The following is a 27,503-nucleotide window of genomic DNA, read 5'->3' as shown; positions in this document are numbered from 1 at the left end:
TTAATTTTTTTTTTCTTCCACCATGTTAATAACGTCAAAACAAGTGCTTATACGAATTTTGGCCACTTGAACGAATTACGAGGGCAGTAAAAAAATAAGTTTTCCTGGGGCCGCTTAGAGAAAAAAAAAACACAATTTCAATGGAAAAATTTATTAGAACAGATACAGCAGCTGTTCAACTATTTTTAAACATATTTCCGACTGACACATCTGTCTTACCGTGGGATCAACAAAGAGGTATAGATGGTTGTAACACACTTGTTCCGATCCCAGGTGGCAGACTTCTTCGACACGGTTTCAAAAATTGATCCCATGGCATGACAAATGTCTCAATTCTGGTAGGGAATATGTTGCAAAATGGCTCAATTGCTGTATCTGTTTCATTAAATCTTTCCATGAAATTGTGTTTTCTTTCTATAAATGGCCCAAGGGAAACGTATTTTTTTATGTTCTTGCATTCGGAAGGCCAAAATTTGTGTAAGCACTTGTTTTGACATTATTAACATGATAGAAGAAAAAAAAAAAAACTTTATCTGCCCCCATGAGAATGTTTGCTTGTTAGCCATAGAGCTCTTTCTTCTTTCAAAGACCAGAGTACACTTTGATTCCCGAGCCATTCCGAGGTGGGACTTTGTCTCTGAACAATGACCAATTTCCGTGTCAAAGGTGTACATCAGGCAGTACATCTCACTTGACGGTGTGTCAGAGGAAGAACAAAATTGTTTGTATACATCTGAAGTCTTGGTTGGTTAATGTAATACAGTATGTTACTAGTCAGTGATATATGCAATGGAGGGGGGAAAGGAACTGGCCACCATAACCCATTGTCTCATGAGCTACCTTGTTGGTGTCACTTATGATGTTCCAACCTGCCTTAGGACAGTTGACTGAACAACATAATAAGTACACGAGACATGATACTACCTTTTTTTAAAGACAACAAAATAGACCTACATGTCGTTTTTGAACACTTTCACTGGTAGTAATGATGCAGGGTAACCGAAGCTTTCTATAGTTGCACATTACTGGAGAAATTAAAAAGTAATTCTCAGAAAGAGAATAGTAATAGTAGTAGTAGTTTGATACGGGGTTGTATCCGGTGTGGCTTAGTAAATAAAGCATCAGCACATAGAGCTGAAAACCCGGGTTCAAATCCCGGCGCCGGAGAGAATTTTTCTCCGTTCCATTACTCTTTCATCGTATGAAGATATTGTGCAAAGATACTTTGTGATATGTTGTGCAATATTGATATCAATACAAATCAGTGTTATGTTAACAAGAAATACGAAATTAAAATGTGAGCTACTAATAAACTAAAAGGTAAATCCAAGTAATTATATGCTTTATTTAATCACATTTCCTTACAGTGTTATGTGAGATACGTTAATCTTAATAAACATGTTGGGTCCATATTCGACTTAAATTGATAGCAATATTTTCGCAACAGCAGACAATATTGTTAAGCTCTTTGAGGATAAAAAGACGTTATTTGGTCGGTGAGCTCCATCATCATCTGCTGTTGAGAGGCTGAGACCCATAATTCCACTTGAACTACGATTGCAGTCGAAACCATCCGAAAATTTCCGAGCAGCAGAAGTAGAAATTCGGGATGCTGCAGCTAGACACTTGTTGTAGGTTGAGCATACTGTACCCGGGAAATAATTTTAAACGATGAACAAATGTTCAATTGTGTTTATTTATAAATATGTGCTGAATTTATTCAGCTAGTTTCGTCATATATAATAAATCACCACAGAAATGTTATAAAAACTTATTGTAATAATATCGAAAGAATGGCTCATATTTGTAAAATACATTACCCCTGGCTATTATTTATTAAATGTACATATTCATTTACAATTCCCCCTCTACAAATACTGGACATAAACCGACATAAAACCATTTAACTTTAACAAATTAACCTTCTCTTAATACCACACTAGCAGTGAATAATACTGTACTTGTTCATGAAGAATAAATCACATTCTCAACTATGACCAGTAATTTATTCTTGTCTTTATCAGAGACTGTTTCAAAATTAATCCTACAGAGTGCTTTAACCAAAGCTTATATAAAGTGGTGTTTCATCATGTTATATACAAAATACACTTCATAGTCTACATTTATTATCTGAAAATTTCAAAATTCCTACTTTTCCACCAAATTACTATAAAGTACTTCATGTTTTCATAAGTCACTGCTCAGTGCCTACGCTGCCTTTAAATAATCACAATTCAAGGTATTGGAAATATACAATTCAATATTATAATATAATAATTATTCAGATATACTCCAATATCCAGTTATATTGTTAACATACCATAGGCACCAATCCATGCTATTTTAAAATGTAAATTTGAATTACATTTATGTATATACAATCAAGTCTCGAGTATTATGTGGTATCTTCTCCCCACATATAAACAAATAAAAATGCCCATAATATTTTCGTCACTACTGTGATACTGATATATTCACAAAAATATGTTACAAACTTACAATATACTTAATACATATTTACATGCCTTTTCTATATATATACATAATTCATGGTGGCAAGCCATATGAGCGAATCTATCTTAGGAATCATAAGTACTCTAAGTGAAACACATCCCTCGTGGAGTGAATGGACTGGATAATATTTGTGCTGCATTATTTCTTTACATGAACATATAAGAACTGAAAATCAAGTTCAACGCACTAATTGCTTAGATTAGAGTCTGAGAGAAAGAGAGCTGCCAGCACGATCGACGAAAGTGATATGATAAGGAAATTATTTACATCACAGTGGAACTAAAAAAATAAACAATTTTATACAACTCTTCTATCACTGTATGTGAGCTGATGTATACACCTTAAAATGAGAGGGATATTGACGATCATTCTCCCTATGAAGATCATCCAATATGACTAGTGCTTTGATCTCAATATTCCTGTCTGGTAAGGAAGCGTCTAAGTTAAAACGTAATCCTCATGCAGTAAATTAAAATTATACAAAAATACATACAACATTTTGGTGACCAGTACACTTTGTGAGGATGCATTTCTGTTGTAAAAATAATGAATAAAGTAAGAGAGCATAGGAGGAAAGGAAACTCTGAGAAAACAGGAGATAATTTTCTCCTTATTGATCGTTCATCTCATTGATGGAGTGTAACATATGTTATAAAGTGGCAAGTATTCGAGTGAAGCCGATGCATGCAGCCAAGAAGGTCTGTCCCACTCCCCAAATCAGTGCGTACAGTGGTGCCATCTGCAAATTGGAAGCTCTGTACACAAAAGCCACTGCTGCACTGCTTACCACTCCTGAAGTCAATGGAGCCAAAACACCCATCACAAGGATGAATATCGGGAAAAACCTTGAAATAAAAATACATTAAATTAGCCTGCAAAAATAGAAACATTCTAAGTAATTTATTAATGTGATGACAAATATACTTAAAAATAGGAAAAAATTAGGAACTCCATTTTGAATCTTGCGTACACCACTTTTAACACTTGAATATAATTAATTGATGAACTAGTGGACTTACTCGTGTTAAATATGTAATATTTGTCCGGCTTACAGCTGTTTCAGTGCTTCACGCACCATCATCAGAGCCTACTAGATCGCGGCGTCATCTCGAACTTCTCTGCCTGTTAGGAGGGTGTGTTTTATTGTTGGAAGGTGTTGAAGTGTGGAGTCGAATAGTGTGTGTGTACTGAAATTGATCTGTGTGTTGAGGATTTGTTCGGGGTGTGTTTTAGTGTGTTTGTATATTTCGTATTGTTCTAGTGTGTTGAGTCTTTGGTTCTTGGGTTGTGTGTGTAGGATTTCCATGTCCGTATTTATGTTATTGTATGTATGGTTAGTATTGGTTATGTGATCGGCGTATGTAGATGTATTGTGTCCTCTGGTTATAGCTTTAATGTGTTCTTTGTAGCGTGTTTTGAATGATCTGCCTGTCTGTCCTATGTAGAACTTGTCGCAACTATTACATTTGAGTTTGTATACACCTGTGTGGTCGTATTTATTTGTTTGTGTTTTTTGTGTGTTGAAATGTCTTTGTAGTGTGTTTTCTGTTCTGTATGTTATGTTGTATTTCTGTTTTCTGAATGACGATGCGATCTTATGTGTGAAATACATCGCACTAACATATGAAAACAAAAGCACACATCTTCTACATAGGACAGACAGGCAGATCATTCCAAACACGCTACAAAGAACACATTAAAGCTATAACCAGAGGACAAAATACATCTACATACGCTGATCACATAACCAATACTAACCATACATACAATAACATAAATACGGACATGGAAATCCTACACACACAACCCAAGAACCAAAAACTCAACACACTATAACAATACGAAATATACAAACACACTAAAACACACCCCGATCAAATCCTCAACACACAGATCAATTTCAGTACACACACACTATTCGACTCCACACTTCAACACCTTCCAACAATAAAACACACCCTCCTAACAGGCAGAGAAGTTCGAGATGACGCCGCGATCTAGTAGGCTCTGATGATGGTGCGTGAAGCACTGAAACAGCTGTAAGCCGGACAAATATTACATATTTAACACGAGTAAGTCCACTAGTTCATCAATTAATTAGGAACTCCTATTGTAAGAGAACTAATAGAGGTATCCAAATAAACCAAATTGCACTTTACTGTATAGGGATGAACATTTCTGACATGTGCGGTCAAGCAAAGAGTCATTGCTACAAGAGTGGTAGGGGTAGTGACAGTATAGAAGGAGAAAACTTTGTGTTACGTGCCAGTAAAGAGCTGTAACTCAGAAACAACATTGTACAACATTAATTTTGGTATCATTTGATTCAGAAGTACTAGGAAAATCGTGTATAAGGCCCAACTTAAAAAGTTGTACGGAGATTTTAATTCTACAGTACCTTCCTAAAATGCTTTTCTCCTATTTTGTTAAAAAAAGAAAAAAAACTTATACTTTAGAAACCATATCAATCGAAATCAATTTTAAATAGTTTGGTTGTATGACAGACTTGGAGAGATTCAGAGATAATTTTCAATACTTATGCAGCACAATTAAAATTACAATAAATGGGAAAACCAGAACAGAAACTATCTATAATAAGACAATGGCAGTTCCAGCATTGTTGTAGGCCTATGGTGTGGAATGCTAGACTCTTGACAAAGGAAAAAAGGCAATCATATGGAGTGGAAATAATGAAATTCCTGAGAGCTATTGCAGGATCTGTAAATGAAGACATTAGAAACAAGTAGTACATTTAGTTTTTATTAAAATTATCTGATTACCAAACAAATCAGCTTTCACGTGTTAAAAAGATAGATACCTACTGTACATGGTCTAACCAAAAAAATATATAAATACAGACTGGTAGGCAGAAAACCCCGTAGAAAATCCACAAAGACGATGTAGTCGACAGTTTTAGGAATAGGGATATCCTGAACTAGCACCAACAGATAGCGTACGTGTACTTTGAGGGATGCGCTTTGCGTGTGCATTTGTTTTTCGGTATATAAACATTGAGGATATACGTAGTGCATTAGTATATTAAATACTCTTAAAAACAACTAAAAATGGCGAATTTTGTTATGTCCCTATATGTAAAAACCAGGGAAAGCTTTTTGTCTTCAATCTGGTCCCGAAATAATCTGAATATGCTTTAAACCTTAAAAAATATAAGTAATTAAATTGCGCCTCGAAAGTGCTAGCTATTAAATAAAAGTAACTACTTCAAGTAAGGAATTGTTGACTATAGTTTCATTTTGGAAGAGGAAAAAGAAAAGTTAATAAAAACATATCAACCTCAATAGCGAGCTATGTTAGCTTAGATTATATGCAGTAGTTGGAGTCTCCGAAGTTTACGCCTGCAGTAAACTCTCGATAAAGAGGGATGTTTATTATCCAGGACGATCCGTAGTGAAATCAATTTCGTGAAAAATGTTCTTAATGTACTGTACCCTAATTATTAAAACCATTTTTTTAACTTCAAATTTTCAAAATCATCCCACATAGTATTCAAAACTGCATGTCCTTAACCTACAAAACGCACTACTAATCGTGATACTACTGCGATCATATTATATCATCCTATTAAAAATTGCATTTGATCTTTCTGCAACTACAGAAAAAATACGAGGAATTCATTTTCGATAGTCCTTTCCCTAAAAAAAAAAAAAAAACACACATTGGTGGCTGCATATCCTGTTTTTAGCATAAATAAATACTAATGATTAAAGAGGGCAATATTCACCTTCGACATAGTTCCTAATATTTTATTCGTGCACCTCGTTCTCAAAGTTCTCGTTTAGATTCATGAACATTCAATTTACTCGTATCTATACTCTGCATACTGCAGATTTCCCCACCCATCTCGGGGAATCGCTCAATATTATACAGGTTTACGTTATTATTTATTGTAAATTAAATTAAATTATGAGGTAAGAAAATACTGAATTATGTTAAATTTAACTAGGTTATACAAAATAATTATAAATATAATTTTGACACGCACAGAAAACGAAAAGCGGGAAAACGTAATCAATTGTAGCATATTATACAAATCTGGCTTTCAGGTAGTAGCTCCCTGTAAAGCAGGTTAGAATAATTCCAAGGAAAAATTTTTGCATATTACGTAACATAGCCCTACAACATGTTGCACCGCATGGAACGCTTCTGCCATCTAGCGGTAAAACTTCGCATAAGATATCCCTATTCTTAGAGATGAAACAGTCTTCTAATAAGGCTAATTCGTGACGATGATGAAGATTATGAACAAAAATGTCATACAAATCCGTCTCCCTAGAGAACCTCCCGAGATAAGTCATGTTGATACTTTCCACACTTTGAACATCTGTTAACCAAGAAAACCGATGCCATTATTTAATATTTTTCTTTTGCTTTCACAAATAAAATCACAGAATGCTGTAACGTTACTTACTTCCCAAACTTGTGTTTCCTGAGTGTTGCAAAGGCTATGGCAGCAGCAATCACATGAACGAAGATAGAAGAAAATAGGGCCCATAGGAATACTTGATACCACATCTCTGTACAGACAATTAAAGTTATTAGAACTAAATCCAATAGTTTTTAATATAATTAAGTACTAAAACTACATAATCTACACTTCTAGAAATTTACAAGAAATGTACGAGAATCTTCAACCACAAAGAAAAAGTGTATTGATTACACAATTTTTAACACTAGGATCTCTTAAGAATCTAAAGTATACTTCATATTCCTAAGAAAAGTGTAATTTATTACTTAATAATTACTCATGACGTAAAGTTGTTCGCTTATTTGGAAAACATATTAAATTATACACATCCAACTAATATGTGAGGAACAAGACATAAGTTACCCGCAAAGGTGTTGAGAGGGTCTGTAGGAGAAAGACCAATCACATTTGCAACTGTATCCAATTCCGATGTCTGGAATTCTTTCGCTGCATAGGACATTCTGGAAGGGGTGCAGTACCAGTCCAGAAATATCTATTCCACATTTGAATCATTCATGTGCCACAGACGTATCGCTCCGAAGAATCCATTGTAATAGATCATCAAGGGATACGGTTGCAAAGTTCTGAAACACAATGACTACAATTAGGCATACATGTTCAATTACATGAAGAAATTACATTAAACATTAGACGCTATGCAAATGGCTACATTAACATAAAGATTCCTTTAAAATGTTAATATGTAGATTGATAAGTACTATATGCATGAATGTGATCACTGACCTCTGAAGTGACAAATTCGTTTTTAATTGTTCACGCATTCTTTTAAAATAAAGCCATAAACAGCCCAATAATACATTGAACCGAATACTTTCTTACCTGATTATTAGGAAAAACATTATAATTAACTTCCGATTTAATCGCTGTCACCATAATAATAACAGACAAAACATCCTCTCACTGGAACTCCACATTCCACAAGAGCTTCTGCTACAAAACAATTGACGTACAGCCGGCGCAGTGACAGAGGGCGCAAGTTGTACACGAGAAGAGAAGCGAAGTTGGTGACCAGTGTAAGACAAAGTTTATTGTTCTACAACTAAAGTAAGATTATTCAGATTGCATTTGCATGAATTTGGTATTAAAGTTAAACAATTTTTATCATTCTTAGTTATTTATAAGTAAAGTAGTACATTAGATCCTTTACATATCGCGTCGCATTGAACCCTTTGTACAATCCAGAAAACAAGAATGCCAACATAGTACATTTTTTTTAATACGCTAGAATTTTCCGACCAACAACTGGCTGTCATAAAATATTATATTTCTTATACATTGCTACAGTCTTGGAAGATTTTATAATTACCATTTAAATCTCACTAGTTGAATTTTGTTTCAGGTTTATCTTCAAGGACAATGGATGAACGTGAACTAACTTCAGATAGTGACGAAAGTGATGAAGATTATGTACCCTCGGGTATGTGGAAAGTATTTCGTATATACATTTACATGTTACAGTAATATACCTACATAAAATATATTAATCTTGAATAACTGAAAATATTTAAGTTACATTATAATTTCGGGCCAAAGGTCAACCAACTCTATGCATTCTATTAGGCCTAAAGAAGAGCTGTAAAAAGTTAAGAAAGAAACATTTGGATAATATTCCTTTAATTAATGCTCTACCCATTTTTCTTTTAAGGAATAATTAGCTATAAGATGCTTTCGGATTCTTACCCTGGTTCCTCTCCTCGAGCACAGAACAGATTTTCATTAGAGAACAACTAGTACAAGATTCTGGATTTCCACACGCCTTTAATTAAATTTTGAACATACTTTTGGGACACTGAACCTCAAAGTAACTGCAAATTCAATGTGCTTTACTAGTATGTATAATTAAATAACTGTAATTACAGTTCCTCTTTTATAGATACTTCCAACCAACATTTATAAAAATTGTAAATTATTTAGAGACGGCGATGATGAGGCGCAAGTAAAATAGTAAAGCTAAGGAGAAAGGAACTATTCGCAGAAAACCTGCGCTACATTCTCCATGCTGTAGTTTTCGAAACAACATAGGAAATGCATGTAGACTAATATAAAATATGACCACAGTCTAGTACATACAGTCACGAAGCTCAATATGTAGGGAATACGCATCCAATGACAGTTGAACTTCAGTTGCTAGCCATTAGGATCGCTACTATCGCACAGGCTATTGTTCCTAGTACTCTTAGTTGCTAACTGCTTGGAGCATTGTATCGCGAGGAATGCAAAAAATCACCTCAAGCTTCGTGACTGTATGTACTAGACTGTGGTATGACTGTGTGATCTGATTAGCAGTCATGATCAGAGACGGCGCCAGGACTTTTAATCTGGGGGGGGGGGCGCAGAGGTGGGACGAGACGTTAGTTTGGGAAGCTGTGTTAAAATGATTTTGTTCAGTGTTAGTGTTGTAATGAGGCAATTTTATTATTCTCGTTTGTATGTCTTTAATATTTTATTAATTATATTATATATATATATATATATATATATATATATATATATAAATGTATTATTATTTCTTTACAATTGCGTTACCACATTAAGGTACAAATATAGCTATTTACGTAATTATTTGGGTTTAAGTCGAGTCATATGTACCATAAACAAAAGAAAAATTGAGTGCTGACACTAATTTCGCACAGAAATAAGGGTGGAAATGTACTGTTCAAATGTGCCCCACATGACCCTATCAAGTACAACCATTCACTAGTCGACCTGGTTGGTGAGTTGGTATAGCGCTGGCCTTCTATGCCCAAGGTTGCGGGTTCGATCCCGGGCCAGGTCGATGGCATTTAAATGTGCTTAAATGCGACAGGCTCATGTCAGTAGATTTACTGGCATGTAAAAACTCCTGCGGGACAAAATTCCGGCACATCCGGCGACGCTGATATAACCTCTGCAGTTGCGAGCGTCGTTAAGTAAAACATAACATAACGACCATTCACTAAAGAGAAGAAGTAAATATTAGAGATGTACAATAATTTTCAAAAAGTGAATAAATTCATTAGGTTCTAATTGTCATTATCCTTATGAAGTTCGGAAGAGAAATACTTTCTAAGCACTTCAACACTGAGTTCACACCAATAAATTAAATAGAAGGAAAACGGGAGCCAGTACATCAGAAGGGCTGCCTTCTCTGTTAGTACTGGCAACTTAATGAAAATTATGTGTTGAGGTGAGAAATTCAATCTGTTCTAATGTGCCTTCTCACCTATCAGCTGTTGACTTGTGACTATTATGTTATCACTCCACTAACTTGTCACAGTGCCAGCTACTTTTGAGAGCCAGGTTCCAAAGTACAACTCATGCATTTTGTCAAGACACTCGCGATGTGCAGTACAGGAACAACGTTTTTTTTAAGAGGGTAGGAGTAGGAGGGAAGGTTGGGCGTGTATCTCCCGAGTTCAAGGCAAAAGAGTAGCCCATTCCCCTATAATTCGTAAGTAGACGCAGCCGATCTCGTGCGCAGCTCTGTAGGAAGAGTGGGGGAGGTCTGGACATAATGCATGCACTGTACCTGATGAGCACCAGGGCCTGGAGTCTCAAGCCCTTTGTATGTCAGCATGAAAACCCACACTATTCCTAAGATTTCACCCTACCCTATTTTTAACTTTTATAAATCATTAATGAAATGAGGGAGAGGTGTAGAGTGTTGATGGAATGATAGAGGGAAACAGAAGTACCCTGACAAATTCCATCACAACCTGATTCGGCATTAAACCCAGGCTACCCGGATGAAAGACCAGTGGGCTAGCACTGTAGCCACAGATGCCATGAATGTTAGTTATTCAGGAGAAATGTACATGATCTGGCAGAATCGACAATCAGTAGGAACAATTATAATCAAAGCCCAAATGGATCCAATTTCATAAAAATATAATACAGTTAGACTAATTTTATCATTGATATCACTAGATAACCAAGCAAATAACGGATTTAAAAAATAAATTAATATTTCATATAAAACAGTTATATTACTGGTTGTTCTGTGTGGTTGTGAAACTTGGACTCTCACTTTGAGAGAGGAACAGAAATTAAGGGTGTTTGAAAATAAGGTTCTTAGGAAAACATTTGGGGCTAAGAGGGATGAAGTTACAGGAGAATGGAGAAAGTTACACAATGCAGAACTGCAATCGTTTTCTTCACCTGACATAATTAGGAACATTAAATCCAGACGTTTGAGATAGGCAGGGCATGTAACACATATGGGCGAATCCAGAAATGCATATAGAGTGTTAGTTGGGAGACCGGAGGGAAAAAGACCTTTGGGGAGGCCGAGACGTAGATGGGAGGATAATATTAAAATGAATTTGAGGGAGGTAGGATATGATGATAGAGACTGGATTAATCTTGCACAGGATAGGGACCGATGGCAGGCTTATGTGAGGGCAGGCAATGAACCTGCGGGTTCCTTAAAAGTCATTTGTAAAGAAGTAAGTATTGTGGGGGTTGACGTGATCATAACAAACAAATTACAGCATTGCTGACTTCAGTATTTTTCTTGTGAACTTAGTACACACATACATATGAGTAGGGGTGAGGATAAAGAGGGGGGTGACTCAGTTAAACATAGTAAACATTGCCACTCAAACCAATATATATATATATATATATATATATATATATATAGCTACGTGTTTTAAACAAGAATGCATACCTCTTAAATGACACGTCAAAGAAAATGGATTGTGTGGCAAAAAATGGTTCTCCATACAAGACCTATTATCCCTCCGAGAGATTCTGAATCATCCTGTATACTGGAAGCACTAAATAAATGCATTATTATCTAGAAGGTGCAGCTAATATAAATTCACTAGAAGCACATGGTAGAAAAATATATGAATTACATCTGATTTTTATTGCTTTCATAAAGTGGCCAGATAAAACTATAATCTCTATTAATTCTAAAATTTAAGGAGCTGAAAGTAATCCACCATCCGAAGAAGAATCAGATGGTGTTGAAGAAGAAAACGATCAAGACGGGAGTGATGACGAAGATGTAGATACAAGAAAAAGGAAACGTAAAAACATTAAAGGAAAAAAGAAGAAAAAGATTAAAAGTGGAAGGTAAGTAATATTGATTTGCATGTTTAGGAATTGCAGTGTGATTGTTGCTTGAAAATGTTTTCAGGAGAAATACACTCAAAATATGGAAATCTGGTATTTTACATTACTGTTTTATTTCTAACGATATGTTGATAACCTGTTAGATAAATGTTCACTGTTTTCTGAACATATAAATGCTAGACTGTTCCCAAATGTTGGCTGTGATGATACTGTGTTACAGATAAGTGGTTTACCAAGATTTTGAGTTTAACTCTTTAATTAAGAAAATAATTAACCCTTTAGTTAAGAATAGTACATTATGCAACGAGCCTATAATGGTAGTAATTAAGACGCGAGTATGTTTATGAAACGAGCGCAAGCGAGTTTCATAATTTTCATACGAGCATCTTAATTACCATTGTAGGCAAGTTTCATACGACTTTTTTATGCTTGACCATATTTCTAACTTGAAATTATTCATAAGTATTAATGTTATTGTTATCTAAGTGAGGAGAGGAACTGACCTTGTGCAATAGCCTACCACGTAAATTGTGAGATGTGCGCAGACGCGAAAGTATTGATTTTTTCCAGGAAACGAATGTCATTGACCTTGATATAATCTAGAGAGTAAAATAAACATTAACCTTGATATAACATTGAAATTGGTTTAGACATTGAAAAACGAGATGACAAATTGAATTTATTTGAATATTATTTACAATTAACGCTAATTATTATAGTAACAGAACATAACCTTCTGCGACAGTATTGGATTTCCAGCCTCTGTGACGTTTCGCTAGTTGTCTTTCAATTGCATATCCGAGAATAATCAATACTTGCGCTTTCATATTACTTTCTGATTGGTGGAAAACCTGAACTTTAATGACTAGGTGTACTTTAATGATGTCCATTAAAGGGCCTCTACCAGGTGTATAATTACTACATTTCAGCATTGTCGAGCATAAAATAAATTACACCACAGTATGACAAGTAGAGGGAGTGATAGATGGATGAAGAGCACTGTCATTAAAATATGTCACCTGTGGCAGCAGTAAATGGAAAGTAAATGATTGCAAAAATTATCTTTAATAGGTAATTGATGCAGAAAAGTTTAGAAAATGCATTGCCCCAGAAGAAGTATTCTGTTGTCAACTTTAATTTATTGCTCAGAGGACCGTTTTCTTTGTCATTTTCAGAAAACGTAGCCATCAGTCAGAGGTACAGGAAACAGAGGTAGAAGAGAAAAATGAGGAGGAGAAGATTCTTACTGAGGAGGAGGAAAAGAAAAAAGCTGACTCTCTATGGTCAGGTAAATATTTGAGCATAATCATAATATAATTTCATTTGTTGCAGAATTAGAGACACGATACCATGGATAAACTTTCAGTTTATGTTGTATGTGTGTGCGTGCACTCACACTCGTGTGTTTGTGAGGGAGGGATAGATGGAGAGAGAGAAAATTGTGCTTATTATGCATGCTCTTAAAAAAAAAAAAAAAGAACATGTAAATATTAATCACTTCTTTCTTACAAAAATCGTCTAAAAATGGGTTACCTAACAAATCATCTTTCCCTCTCAATAATTGCGAGTTATCTTGATAATACAATCTCAAGGGAAAAAATGGAACTCTCTGCATCATAATCCACAGTTAATTCCCGATTTACCACAAAAATCGTCTGTAGCTGCAATTAGATTGGCAACAGGCCATGATTGTTTGGCCAAACACCTGCATAGACTTGGAATATATCAGTCCCCTAACTGCCCATTGTGCAACTCAAACCAAGAAATGGATTCGGAACACCTCAAAATCTGTGCTTCAGTGGCTGACCATGATAATATCTTTGAAAAATATTGGAGTGCAAGAGGTCAAATGATTTTACTGTCAAACGCTTGGCATTAGAAAACAACAACATCTTCTAAGTGACACTTCTAATATTGTAATATTCATTACCCTGAAAGACGAAACTGCTTTTTGGAGAAGTGAAATAATGCTGCAATATTCAAGTAATGTTGAAATTGAACCTTGAACAGTTGTGTTATTTGTAACTTAAAGTTTTTGTTGGTAAATAGTATTAGAATGCACTTTTAATCTGGCCCAGTATTAATTGCTAAAATAGCATAATTACATCTAATTTTGGGAATATTACAATTTATTCTGCCTTCCAACACCAGAAATTAATAGCTGAATGAAATATAATTTTCCATTAAAAGTATCTAGAAAACAATTTCCTTGCCAATTTCAATATGTAAATAAGGAATGTTTTGGGTATTTGCTTAATAAAATAACACTTCAGTCACCATACATGGATATCTGATGTAAGACAGTACGCAAGTAAGACGACTATTTCAAAATGTGAAAATAACAAAACCTTACTCTCCCAGATTGGAGAACAAGTATCATTTTCTAGCTGTTCATATTGTCATCTTTGTAATTATTTCTGTATTCGTGTGTTGTTATTTTACTAGGCTTCAAAGGCCGAGTTCCCTTCAGAATATGAAATCGAACCCGCGCCAGAGTGCAACACCAGATCACCAGGCAAACCAAATATAGCTAGAAATGACAACATGTCTGACTTGCTTTCCTGACAATCAAAACCGTTTACTAAAAAATAATTGACATTTTAGTATTATTATTACTGTCAAATATTAAGTAATTCAAAAGACATACAATTAACCAAACCTACCTTTATATATAAATATTACCACAGACATATTAGGTAACACTAAGGACATCAATATTCTATGACTTGTTTGAAAATTACTTTCTAAGTTTAAGTTTCATAGAGTGAGCATGTGGAGTGCCTAGGTTTGGTATTAATTTAGCAGAAGTTAGTTTTCAAACAAGATCATGTGAATCTTCCCACCATCTAATGAAGTTATAAAGCGATATTATTTCAATATTTGAAGCAAAATTATGGCAAAGTGCATCAACATCGGTTAAAAACGCAGTAATCATAGATTACGAAACGACCGTTAAACAGTAACTGTGGTTAAAATGTAATTTCTGTGCACCATTCACAATCACCGATTACTTAAACATGGCTAGCTGACACCTCATTTAACCAGAGTAAAGTCTATGATGGTACACTGTTTCTACAAAATGGCTAAAGGAAAGCATCCATACCGCTGCAAAGATAATAGTCAACGTCTAAAAGTGACTGTGTTCACTCTGTTCTACATCGAAATGAACGTGTCCTACATTTTCGCGTTGCATTTGTTTGCCTTTCGGCACTGTTATATTTACGAGTTGCATTTCTTTGTTTTTCAGTGTTGTTAGGTTAAAATCGTACAAAATGGAAAATTGGATGCAAAAATGATTATATCCCAATGTGAGGTTGAAGTATTGATAGACTTACTTACTAGATGTAAATATATTATATAAAAAAGAAGTAATATCCATAAAGGAAAAGGATGCAGAAGATGAGCAGGAATGTGTGTACGATCCAGGACCCCATTTACACCAGGGAACTGTTCATTATCCTATGATCCATCAGCCAGTGACATAGAGAAAGAGATATTCGAGTATTCCCTCTTAAAATACAAAAAATAACAGTACATAGAATCGTAACATAAGCAGCCGATCCATAGGAGAAATATGACTGTTCTTGTGTTATATCAAGTGATCCATTTGTGGATTTTGATAAACGAAATCCCTCCTGAAATTTTCTGTCACCTAATTCCTCGTAAGAATTCTCTCTTTCCACTAAAGAAACTTCACGCTCACGCTCTATCCAAGTAATTCAAGTACTGTGTAATAATAATCGTCTTCGAAATAAACATCTGTGGCTCTGGCCGCCATTTTGCTTTACTTGGTCTACTAATCACTGGTTATCTCCTTTAACCGCTCGAATATGGCCGGTTAGATATTACTGTGGTTAACCTCCTATTTAAGTTGTAACCGAGGTCGATCCACTGTAAAAATGCTTAAACACGGGTTAGGTGACAATTTTAACCAGTGGTTACACTAACCGACGTTGATGCACGTGGGCATTAAAATGTTGTCTCAATTGTTCTTTATTTTCTACTGATTATTTTAAAATTTATTTATATAGTAAATATAAAACATAGTAGTGATATTTGTCATGGACAGGAATTGCTGCAAAACTCGAGAATGACTCATACATTGTTTTAAAATCAAGATACTGTTTTAATTACATTCAGTCTGTGGTGAGTATAAAATAAGCAGAAGAAAGAGGAAATGAGATGAGGAAGCTGCATTGCCCACAAATGTGTTTGTCTTTTGCAGATTTCTTGAAGGACACAGGTGGTTCCATAAACCGACCAAAACCAGCTATGACTAATGGAAACAAGAAAGAAGATCCTCCTGAAGTAAAAGCAGAGTCACAGAAAACTGTTCAAAAAGAGAACAAAGTTACCATCACTAAGTTGTTTGAATTTGCTGGTGAAGAAGTTAGGTTAGTACCACATTGAAAATACTGAACTAGGTATACAGTAGAATAATAGAGAGCACAGGGAGTGTGTTAAGAAATGTTCGTAAATAAATTACATTAATGTACAGTATATTCATTATGTATTCATAATTTTTTCTGGTCTTCTCAAAAGTGTGAAAGAGGAGTTAGTGTTCATTATAAACTGCAATGGATGTGTGTTAATATTTAAGACCCCAATCATATTTATGCACTTATCATCACTTATCAGTATTTGAGATGGTCAAGGCATGTAGCACATATGGGCGAATCAAGAAATGCATATAGTGTGTTAGTTGGGAAGCTGGAGGGAAAAAGACCTTTGGGGAGGCCGAGACGTAGATGGGAGAATAATATAAAAATGGATTTGAGGGAGGTGGAATATGATGGTAGAGACTGGATTCATCTTGCTCAGGGTAGGGACCTATGGCGGGCTTATGTAAGGACAGCAATGAACCTCCGGGTTCCTTAAAAACCATAAGTTATCATCAGTACTTGCTGTACCAAATTTGGACTATTGTGTTGTATTGGTTCTCAAATTATTAGCATGTGTTACCTTTTAATTTCAAGTAGATATAAAAAGTACTTTGCATAACAGCTTTAATCTGATTCAGCTGAAAATTTGCATAAATAAATCTCACTTATGTATGAACAAAAATGGTTCTGAGTTTTAACATTGTATGTATATTTTACTGTTCACAAATTTTTTAACCTTAAATTTTTCTTTAATTTTATTATTATTGTATTTTAACCTATCAAAATTTATACTAAAACGGAATGGACATAAAAAATCCAGAGCAAATTTTAAATCATTCTGCTTATTATAAAACTCTCAGAAATTTGAGGCTTCTTGTCCATTTTACAATTTTCATTTTGAAGATCAACGGATTAGCCTAATAGTCTTCTTCTTTCATATATCATCCTAAGACCATAAATTGAAAACTGTACTATACAAACATCTTGTTGCCTCTGAACATGAAAAATGCGCTCAGTCTAATAATTGCAGCTGTAAAGATTTTCTGTCCTGTGCCGTGGCGTCGCGTTCTAAGACATCCCATCTAAGACTCGCGTTACAAATGCGCACTGGTTGGAGTCCTCATGGGGAAAGAAATTTTCTCATGAAATTTTGGCCAGTGTATGGGACCGGTGCCCACCCAGCATCGTGATGCACTTGGGGAGCTACGATAGGTAGCGAAATCCGGTTGAGAGTACCAGCTATAATGGCTGGGGGGATCATCGTGCTAACCACACGATATCTCCATTCTGGTTAGATGATCGTCCACCTCTGCTTTGGCACGTGGGCGTGAAGCCAGCAGCCGGCTGGTCGGTCTAGGCCCTTCACGGGCTGTAGCGCCACGGATTATTATAAAGATTTTCTATAGCGCACTTGCCCATCTTCTGCCAATTTCGGTCAGTGGCATGTAAGTGTGGGAGTGAATGCTTGCACAGACGGATACTTTTTGATAATGAAGACGACTGAAAATTATTATTTATGCCTAAAGCTATAGGCATAGTTTTCTTTTAACATACTGCGTCTGAGAAAATATTAAAGGAATAATAATAATTGTCATGTTTCAATATGTTTCAAGAGTAACAAAGGAGGTAGCTTCAGATTCTGCTGAAGCCAGGTTATCTACAAACCCAGCAGCCCCTGCCATTAGTCAGGGAGCAGCTAGAGGTCGAGGAAGAGGATCTGGAGGCTTGAAGGGATTATCTTCAGTTTTGGGTCAGTTAGGAAAGAAGTCAAAGTTGGGAACATTGGAGAAATCTAAATTGGACTGGGATCGATACAAAAAGGATGAAGGAATAGAAGAGGAACTACAGAAATATAACAAAGGGAGAGATGGGTAAGTTCATACTCTCAAACAAAAGAAACGGGTAATACAGAGCTGTGTATTTTTATTATTGTACGGCAAAGTGCTGCATTGGAGTTAAATCACTCGCTTGAACTCGGTCGAGTGTTGCACCCTCGAGTGAGATAAGGTCTGTCGTGATACGCTCATAATAAATAGAAGCACAGTACAAGGTCATCTCATTGACATGTCTTATCTTGTATGGAAGGCGACAGATAAGATACACACATGTTTTGCTCACACCGTAAAAATAAGGCTTTATTTTCTGCGTTTATGACAAACGTCTAATGGAACATACCAAAACAGTAATTTGGAGTTATAAATAAAATAGTATGAAAAATTTTGATATACAGTTATTATTGTTAATTAATAATTATTCAGTATTTGGTTTACCATATATATATTATGATAGGTCCATACATAGTGTTCCGCCTATATACTGCGACAATGTAGAAACGTTTTACAAAATAATATTGATATACAGAGTGATTTATATAGAACTGACACATTTCTTTCTTTCTTTCTTTCTTTCTTTATTTAAAAAGGAATGATGTTAGCCATAGTTTGTTATGCCTCAAATGTAGAGTATCTTTGGGAGACTACTAACCTCTATAGCAAATTTTGAAAATGCTTTATTTATTCAGCTGGAAATTCACTTAATGACCAGTTTTTAACGTCAAATTAAGCAGAGTTTTGATTCCCTGTCAGGAGATGCGCAGATGTTTATTCTTTATTCCTTATTGTTGGCAGCTGTTTTCGACATTTTGTTTTAGTCTCTGAAAATGCAGTACACATTAAATTAAAAGCTCTTCCTTGTGAAGCAATACTGGATTAGGAATTCAATTACAGCTACTCAAAGGGCAGACCAGAGAGAATTTGGCGTTTGTAATCCCCCCCAAAGAAACACAATACTGGGACTGGTAAACAAATTGGAAACAACTGGATCTCTAAAAGAATATGACAAATATACAGAATAAAAAATAAACATATGCGCATCTCATGAGAGGGAATCAAAACTCCTGTTTAATTTGACGTTAAAAACTGGTCATTAAGTGAATTTCCAGCCGAATAAATAAAGAATTTTCAACATTTGCAATAGAGGTTAGTAATCTCCCATACTCTACATTTGAGGTATAACAAATTGTGGCTAGCACCATTCGTTTTGAAATAAAGAAAGAAAGAAATGTGTCAGTTCTATATAAATCACTCTGTAGCAGTAGATTAATAACAATATTAGTACAGAGATAACGTCACAGAAAATATAATAAAACGAATAATCATGCTGCACAACTGTTACAGACGCAAAGATTGATACACTAAGTGTCACAAGTAAGAATTTGTCCCACACATCACTCTTCATACCTTCTTTAGAACTTCACTTGTATTCCTTGTTGAGTAGTTTCAACTTCACTACATCTTTTAGCTCGCTCTCCATTTTTGACAGTGTACTTCTTTCCAGTAACAAGAACGAATGCCTAACGCTTGGCTTATACTGTTCAAGGATTTATTGCTCGTGACAATTTTTCCCATCAAGCATGTGTGCTACCTATCGGATTATGCTATGAACTACTTGGCACTCGAGTGAAAACATCTGATGCAGACCTCTGTTGTACAGTATCAAAATTTGTCTACATCGAATCTTTTCAGACCATATGCACATTTAATACAGAGCGGTCTATGACATTCTCTATGGTACTCAGCTGCAAGTAGGCCCAGCCTTAGCACTTGTCATTCCCTGTGAATGGGGTCCGCTACAGTCGCTAGAGTCAACTATTAAAATTGCATATTCATATTGTTTACTAACCTTGACTACAGAAGGTGTTGAAAATGATGTTCCTCTGCTGCAACACATTCCCGACATCTCCAAAGGAAATTGGCATTTACACGTGCAGTTTGTCTTCTGTAATTCTCCCGATTTCTCGTACAATACTGTCTTTTAACTCGCGGATTGTCTTTGTATACTTTATTTTTTAGATATCCCCATAAATAAAAATCGCAAGCTGACAAATCGGGTGACCTAGAGGGCCATAAACCTCTAATAATAACGCTGTCCTCGAATATTTCACTTAACAAATTCAATGTTTCTGCTGCTATATGGGCAGTTTCTGAATCCTGCTGGAAATAAGCACTCTGACACTCGATATCGGTTCACTATTAAAAAAATGGGTTGAGTATTGTGATCTGTATCTGTCATCATTGATTGTATTGTCAAAAAATATAGGGCCTATAATCCTATGTGCAGTTATAGTGCACCTTCTCATCATGTAAAGAAGTTTCGTGAATGAGGTGAGGATTTTCTGTACTCCAGTATCTATTGTTTTGCGTTATAACATGGCCATGTATGTGAAACTATGCTTCATCTGTGAAAATAATTTCTGTAGGATCCACAAAGCCATCAGCAACACTTTGTAAAACCCAGTTACAAAATTCACACGACTCGCGTTATCTGTAGGCTGTAACTGTTGTCACTCTGTAGGGCTTAAATTTAAGAATTTAGTGCCTCTAAATCCTGTGGTTTCTGGAACACCCAGAGATGGCGGAGAGATTTTCGAGGAGAATGTTCTAAGCTTTCTCCTATCTCATCGAGTTTTTCCTTAGTAAGTACACTTGGGTTTCTCTTCCCACGTTTATTCAGAACTGACCCCGTTTCTCTAAACTTTTTACGAGGTTTAATATACTGTAGTCATCTTACATGGAATGGGAACACCAGGAAATTGCATTGCAAAACATCGTTGCACTGTTCCACAATTCTTCATTACCAAGTAACACTCAAGAAGATAAATCTTTTGTTGTGCCATATTAAGCCACAATCTTCAGTCTTCAACTAAGACGTACATACATCAATACAAAAGTCAACAGAGCTCATAGGCAACTGAACAGTTTCAATGTGACCATGTGCTGTGTCCTTGAGGGCAGGGACAGAGAGAGAAAGACTGTAGGAGACCCGTTCACTGGGAATGACTAGCACTGACACAGGGCCTGCTTGCTGCTGAGTGCCATAGAGAATGTCATAGACTGTTCTGTAGTTTTCTACTTAAGGTATGGTCAATATGTTGCTACTTTTGTGAACAACAATGCAGCTCGAAAAGCAGCAACTACAAAGGAAGCTTTAAAGTAGAAATATGTGAACAGAGTTCTCAGGCTTGCAGTTAACAACATATTTCTGATTGGTTTTGTTGAAACTTTTGCAAGGGTTGCAAACTATGTTACCACCCAAATGTGGCAATAATAACAGTTATACTTTCTACAGGGTAGAAGGTGTTCATTGACAGTAACTTCACAGAGTAAATCCTTAAGACCAAAGGAACAGAATTTTCCTTTACATTTTGCGTTTTTCTTTTTATTTAGTGCGAAAATGGGATTTTTTTTTAGAAATAATTGCAACATCACAGTAAATACAGTAGCTTTTGCCAATGTATGATAATATCTCTTCTCCGCAGCAGTAAGAGCAGTTATGTAGTCAATGTCAAAATCAGACATTTGTTACGAGGTGACTGCCCTTATCTCCTGTAGTAGTCAGGCCTTAGGTTGAAGCATGTATCTAGTAACAGCATTGCCAAATATCTTACTTAAAATGTTTTATTAAATAAAGTATTAAAGTACTCTTAAGGTAAGCGTTCACTACATCATATCACACTCATCGGATGAATCGCACAGATTGGTAAAAGACTATCTTTATTGCAGTTGTTATGTAACCATGTTCACTACATCGTATTGCACACATCTGCTCTTGGCAAATCCGTCAACGTTTCTCGGATGAGCAACTTTTCCGATGTGTGCGATCATAGCCTTCTTTAATAAATCAATTTTAATTGGTCAACTGTTACTATTATGTTGTGCCATGTTAGGTGTCGCGCCAAAATGGCAGACGGAAAACTTATTTCTCTTGTAGAAAACTGCGAAGAATTATATAATTTGAGGCATTCCCATTACAGTAATCAAGTCGTTTCTTATATATAAGAAACGACCAATATCTCTTTCGTTTCTTCCTCTTCGATTAGGAAGCATTAAACAATTACAAATTCTTATTTATTAACACTCATGAATAATAGACCTAACATCAAAACTCTTCTGTTTTCAGCAATGTCAATATCGTACTTCATATGTTTTAAACAGCTGATACAGACTCTGATGAGATGATGAGGTAGAGCCGTTACAGTGAACGCACTGCACTTAAAATATCCATTTCGTGCAGTTCGTATGAGTGCGATACGATGTAGTGAACGCTTACCTTTAAACTGTGAACGAGATAGAAACAATATGCAAAATTATTTGTTGGAACCAAGAACGCTAATGTAAAGATATTTATAAAATATGTAATCTAAATGTGTTTAAAACATAATGGGATTAGAATTTATCATGTAAAATAACTATTTCTGGGAAATCTAAGCATAGAGGAACAAAATAATAGAGGACTTCCCATTCATAATATGCTCAGGATTCATCCCTTAACCCGTCATTTGTCACTACCATTGTTGTGACACAGTTTGTCATGCGTGAACATTTTGCTAGGATGTTTATGGTTTTTATTATAATTTTATTGCTCTTAAGATTTACTTGACCAATGGATGTTACCAAACTATATAAATTACTAGAATAATGTGAGATATTGAAAAATCATCTGAATCTCTTCATCCAATTTTATTGTATTTACAGGTATTTAGAGAAACAAGACTTCCTAGAACGGACAGACTTCCGCCAGTTTGAGATTGAGAAAGAGATGAGATCATCACGAAGGAGTAACAGATGAATCTTCTCCATTATAGTGCATGGTGATGGTGTTCACAAAAATGAACAAATCTAACAGTGAACTATAAGTCACATTATTTTTAAAGTTGTTCACATGCCATACGCATTTTGAGACCACAGAAGTATTAATAAGAAATATGACTATTAATTTCACCTAAACTTAATCTCATGTACGTAATAATATGATACCGGGAATTGAGCTCAATTGAGAATCTTGGGATCTAGGTGTCACATCTTAATTTAGTTTATGCTGAGTGTATGTTTATGTATTGTTTTGAATAGAGTAAGTGTGGTCATACTGATAAAACTTCCATTCTATCTGTAAGATACGAGAGATTTCAGTAGTTTATTCTATTCCTCAAACAGGTACTCAGACTCTGTGTAAACTGAAGATCTTATTTCGAAAGTGACAAGTCCAAAATTGCATGCATGTAGTGAAAATGTACGAAGAAGCAACATACTTTGGAAATAAATTCTTCAGATAGGACTGTAACACTATGAAATTTTAATTGTATGTAATCATACTATGTAATTTGAAATATCAGTTTTTTTCTGCATCTCTCTCTGCTTCCCCTCTCCACATCAGTACCTTCCATAACCCGTAAAATATGTTATTTATTTTTCTTTTCTCTCAGTGGCAGCTATTCCTTGATATATAGACGAAATGCTAAGTCTGAATCAAACTCTTAATATTTTCTGTCTGTCTCGATTGTCGATTTAGAGTTCTCTCTGGAGAGGTTTTGCCAGTTTTAAGGGATTATGTCATCCAGATTGTCAAATTGTCTGCCTTAATAAAAACTTTTAACGAATGTTATACAGTTACATCTAATCCAGAGGACACTAAAAGGGAGCAAATTGGTTTATGTTACACATCGTAATATTTCTCTCCTTGCCTCCTACTTTTCATATCAGTTTCAGAATACAAACTTTCATTGATGCCAGTTATCTACTGAAAAATGTTAATTTTGTTTGTTATATGGAGTTACATAATCATACATATTCAGTCCTCTTCAAAGTCTAGGAAATAAACCCTGGAAAGTATAATTTATAATTTCGTTTAGCCAACAATAGCATTTTAGTTTCCTAGAGTTTGTTATATGGAGTTACAGAATCATACATATTTTCACTCCTCTTCATAGTCTAGGAAATAAACTCTGGAAAGTATAATTTATAATTTCGTTTAGCAAACAATATAATTTTAGTTTCCTAGAGTTTGTTATATGGAGTTACAGAATCATACATATTTTCAGTCCTCTTCAAAGTCTAAGAAATAAACCCTGGAAAGTATAATTTCGTTCAGCAAACAATAGCATTGGACCCGTGTCTGGTAGAGTTCCCGGGTAGCTCAGTTGGGAGAGCATTGATATGTTTAACCAAAGGTCCCGGGTTCGATACCCGGCCCCGGAACAATTTTTCCCTCGAAATTATTCAAATCAACTTTACAGGGAGATATACCTAAAAGCTTGATTTGCATAATACATATCACTGTATGTTAACAGAAAACCACAATTTAAGTCGCACAGAGTTAGTGTGCACTCAATGTTGGTTGCTTGACCATTGTCAGCCCACTTTGAGGTCTGTGGATATAGAGGGAAAAATTGCATCAGTGTCTGGTAAAGTTCCTGGGTAGCTCAGTTGGGAGAGCATTGGTACATTTAACCATAGGTCCCAGAACAATTTTTCCCTCGAAATTATTCAAATCAACTTACAGGAAGTTATACCTGAAAGCTTAATTTGAATAGCATTTTAGTTTCCTATTCGTATATTTGGAACTCTGAGACCTGCAGATAAAAACAATGACTATTTTTTGAGCCGGTAATATATTACAGATATCTTGTTATAATGTAGAGTGATTGTTTGAACTAACAATATTTACAAACTGCTCGACTATTTTACAAATTTAGAACCTTTCTCCACTGATACAGGTTACACATAGCACATTATTTACTTAACCCCTTACCGTATGGGACAGTCTTGCACACACTGCTTTAATATTCAAATAACTTAAGTAGTTCTTTCTTTCTCAACTGATGTCACATATGATCAAATCCAATTCTTGACAGTGTACCGTATCTGTCCCAGTATGCAGTTTGAAATATTATATGCTTATATTATAAATTATATGAATATATAACTGGTATGTGCCGTATCTGTCCCAGAATGCTGTAAGGGGTTAAAAAAAAGAATAGATACAGGCATTAAAATATCAATGTAAAGAATGTTGCATTAGTTATGTACATTTAATATTAATTTAGGTCCTCTTTCTTTAAACAAAGTAAGAATAATGATAATTGCTAATCAGCAACCTTACTACTTTTTCAGCAAAGAGTAAAATGAAATAGTATTTAATGTTTGGTAAGGTTTGGGGATTAGATTAAGACACCCATTAATGATAATAAATGTGAGAATGAACATTAAAAATAGGAGTCAACTTTACTTAAGAACAAGAAAGAAAAATCTCTTGTGTATCTTTCTCTCTGTCTTTCTTAGTAGTTCGTGAGTGTTGCTACATACATGTATATGTTGTCACGCTTTGTGTTTATGCCACACTGTCATGGAATAAAGTGAAGCAAGGGATGAATGGTTTGAATGATTACGATACGTCTGCATTTTTGTGGAGAATGTCACAATTTGTGAAATCTTACTGAGACTGAGTACAAAATAAAGACCTAAACAAGGCTGAAAGATTGACAGTAGGAGCAGTGCATTCTAAAGGTATTTGTACTATTGTAACAATGATTTCTATATGTATACATTCTTAAGTCTTCTATGTTATATACAGGGTAGAAGTGAAATAATCTTGCAGATTGAAAGGGATGATAGGGTACACTTAAATGAATAGAATATTATGTTTTGTGATTAAATGCGTGGTTAATCAGAAAATTAAGTTTGAAGTTTCAGCAGTCTAGCAACATTGCTGTAACACACACTACTCGTGATACAGATGTAAGAGGTCGACGAACTCTGTGTGTCCAGCGAATAGGGATTATAAAGAATGGACATTTCGCGTCGGTACCTTTGATGTAGCCGAATTGATTTTAATGACCTTCAAGCCAGCTAAAGCGTGAGATTCTGCTTTCTCCCTAGAGTTGACGCTGACATCACACCAGCTAGCAGTTGACACAGCGGAAATATAACACATATAATTAATACATCTAGGTACATTATGCACACTCAAATAAAATAAATTGTATCCATAAAATAATAAATCCGTCATTAACTGTAATGTCTAGACTCTAGAGTTCCTTTATAATGACAGTTGAGACGTTGACTCCAACAACAATTAAAATATGTAATGATTTGATAGCGCTGAAAATGGGAAAACAAAACTCTTACGAGAAGTAAAACCATTTACTATATTATATTATATACAAATATTAAACGACTTCGATACATAATTTTATAATGTATTATATTATTTTATAATATAATTTATTATATCTGAAATATAAAATATTATTATTACAACTAGTTTGTCACTGAGAAATAAGGAAAAGCTGTTAACTTGAATTTATTTGAAGCAAAGCGTTATTGGATTATGCAATAAGGTAGGCGATGTTTGGATCCTGTGTCTCAACTCTGTTCTCAATAGCTTAGCGTATGCTCGATTACATTAACCTCTAGCGCTTGAAAGTGGAACTAAACGCTGGCGCACAGAGAAACAAAACACAGGAAAATTCGCTCGGTGTCCATTCTTTATAATCCCTATTTGCTGGTGTGTCTCAGTAGATGAGCTGATCTCTGCCACAATGTTGCAACTTGCTCACATTGTGCAGTGGCTTGAAATTTAGAGGTTTTTAAAATTAAATTTATATGAAAACCATCCACACTATTGAAATACGCCAGAGGAATGAATTATTCTTTATTAGATTTCCTACCGATATGAACAAAAATCACGATCCTACTCGCAATAGTTACCGAATAAGAGGTTGTTAAACATTTGGGAAAAAAACTTTTTTTTTTTCTAAAAAACTATGAACTTTCCACCAATGTGATATTATAGTTTTTTGTTACATACAACATTAGCTATTAGCTCTGAAAATCTGCAAGACTTTTTCATGTCCACCCTGTATTTCCGAATTCTAATACACTATATAACTTTGTTTATTTTTACGTGTATTTTGTAATCAGAAATTGCATTCTGTCAAATAAAAAAAATTTGAAATTGATTTACCTCATAAAAAACTTATTATTACCAACTGCTTCTGAAACTTTTTACTAAATATTTGCTGATTTTATAATTAAACTGAAGTTGCAATGGATCCAGTTCTTCTCGAAAGGTCTCTGCAAGGAAATTTCAGTATGAAATCAGGAAACTGGGTGGCTAGCATTGCCATTCATAAATCTTTACAGTAGCTAATATATTTGCAAAGATTTTGATACATAGGGGCTACTCATTCTGTCAACCTGGTTGTA

General features: G+C 35.0%; 2 protein-coding genes across 3 annotated transcripts; one reads left to right on the top strand and one right to left on the bottom strand.

The window, feature by feature from the left end:
- Window positions 1–1,677: 1,677 nt before the first annotated feature.
- Window positions 1,678–7,986, bottom strand: LOC138713227 (transmembrane protein 170A). The gene is made up of 4 exons (XM_069845153.1): window positions 7,841–7,986; window positions 7,364–7,584; window positions 6,944–7,049; window positions 1,678–3,359 (listed from the first exon to the last, which is right to left on the bottom strand). Exons 2-4 carry the CDS (start codon window positions 7,458–7,460, stop codon window positions 3,164–3,166), a joined length of 399 nt encoding a protein of 132 aa, XP_069701254.1. The 5' UTR covers window positions 7,461–7,584; window positions 7,841–7,986; the 3' UTR covers window positions 1,678–3,163.
- Yeti (yeti) lies at window positions 7,970–23,464 on the top strand. Of its 2 annotated transcripts, none has more exons than XM_069845152.1 (7): window positions 7,970–8,034; window positions 8,361–8,438; window positions 11,929–12,079; window positions 13,255–13,367; window positions 16,305–16,473; window positions 18,075–18,332; window positions 22,995–23,464. In XM_069845152.1, the coding sequence occupies exons 2-7, from the start codon at window positions 8,378–8,380 to the stop codon at window positions 23,086–23,088; spliced, it is 846 nt and encodes a 281-aa protein (XP_069701253.1). In that variant the 5' UTR covers window positions 7,970–8,034; window positions 8,361–8,377; the 3' UTR covers window positions 23,089–23,464. The 2 variants fall into 2 exon arrangements, with proteins under 2 accessions (XP_069701253.1, XP_069701252.1); XM_069845151.1 differs by having other exon boundaries at window positions 7,973–8,065.
- Window positions 23,465–27,503: the final 4,039 nt, after the last annotated feature.

Source organism: Periplaneta americana, chromosome 14, assembly GCF_040183065.1.
Source record: "Periplaneta americana isolate PAMFEO1 chromosome 14, P.americana_PAMFEO1_priV1, whole genome shotgun sequence".
Lineage (NCBI taxonomy): Eukaryota > Metazoa > Arthropoda > Insecta > Blattodea > Blattidae > Periplaneta > Periplaneta americana.
The sequence above is the reverse complement of the archived record's forward strand: the minus strand, read 5'-3'. Positions and strand labels throughout refer to the sequence as shown.

Excerpts from the sequence above, each read along its gene's own strand:
- LOC138713227 (XM_069845153.1), bottom strand. The coding sequence starts at position 7,460 with ATGTCCTATGCAGCGAAAGAATTCCAGACATCGGAATTGGATACAGTT. Across the intron at positions 7,050-7,363 it reads CCCTCTCAACACCTTTGCGG|AGATGTGGTATCAAGTATTC; the intron begins GTAACTTATGTC and ends TTGTCTGTACAG. Across the intron at positions 3,360-6,943 it reads AGGAAACACAAGTTTGGGAA|GTTTTTCCCGATATTCATCC; the intron begins GTAAGTAACGTT and ends TTTTATTTCAAG.
- Yeti (XM_069845152.1), top strand. The coding sequence starts at position 8,378 with ATGGATGAACGTGAACTAACTTCAGATAGTGACGAAAGTGATGAAGAT. Across the intron at positions 8,439-11,928 it reads TGAAGATTATGTACCCTCGG|GAGCTGAAAGTAATCCACCA; the intron begins GTATGTGGAAAG and ends CTAAAATTTAAG. Across the intron at positions 13,368-16,304 it reads AGCTGACTCTCTATGGTCAG|ATTTCTTGAAGGACACAGGT; the intron begins GTAAATATTTGA and ends TGTCTTTTGCAG.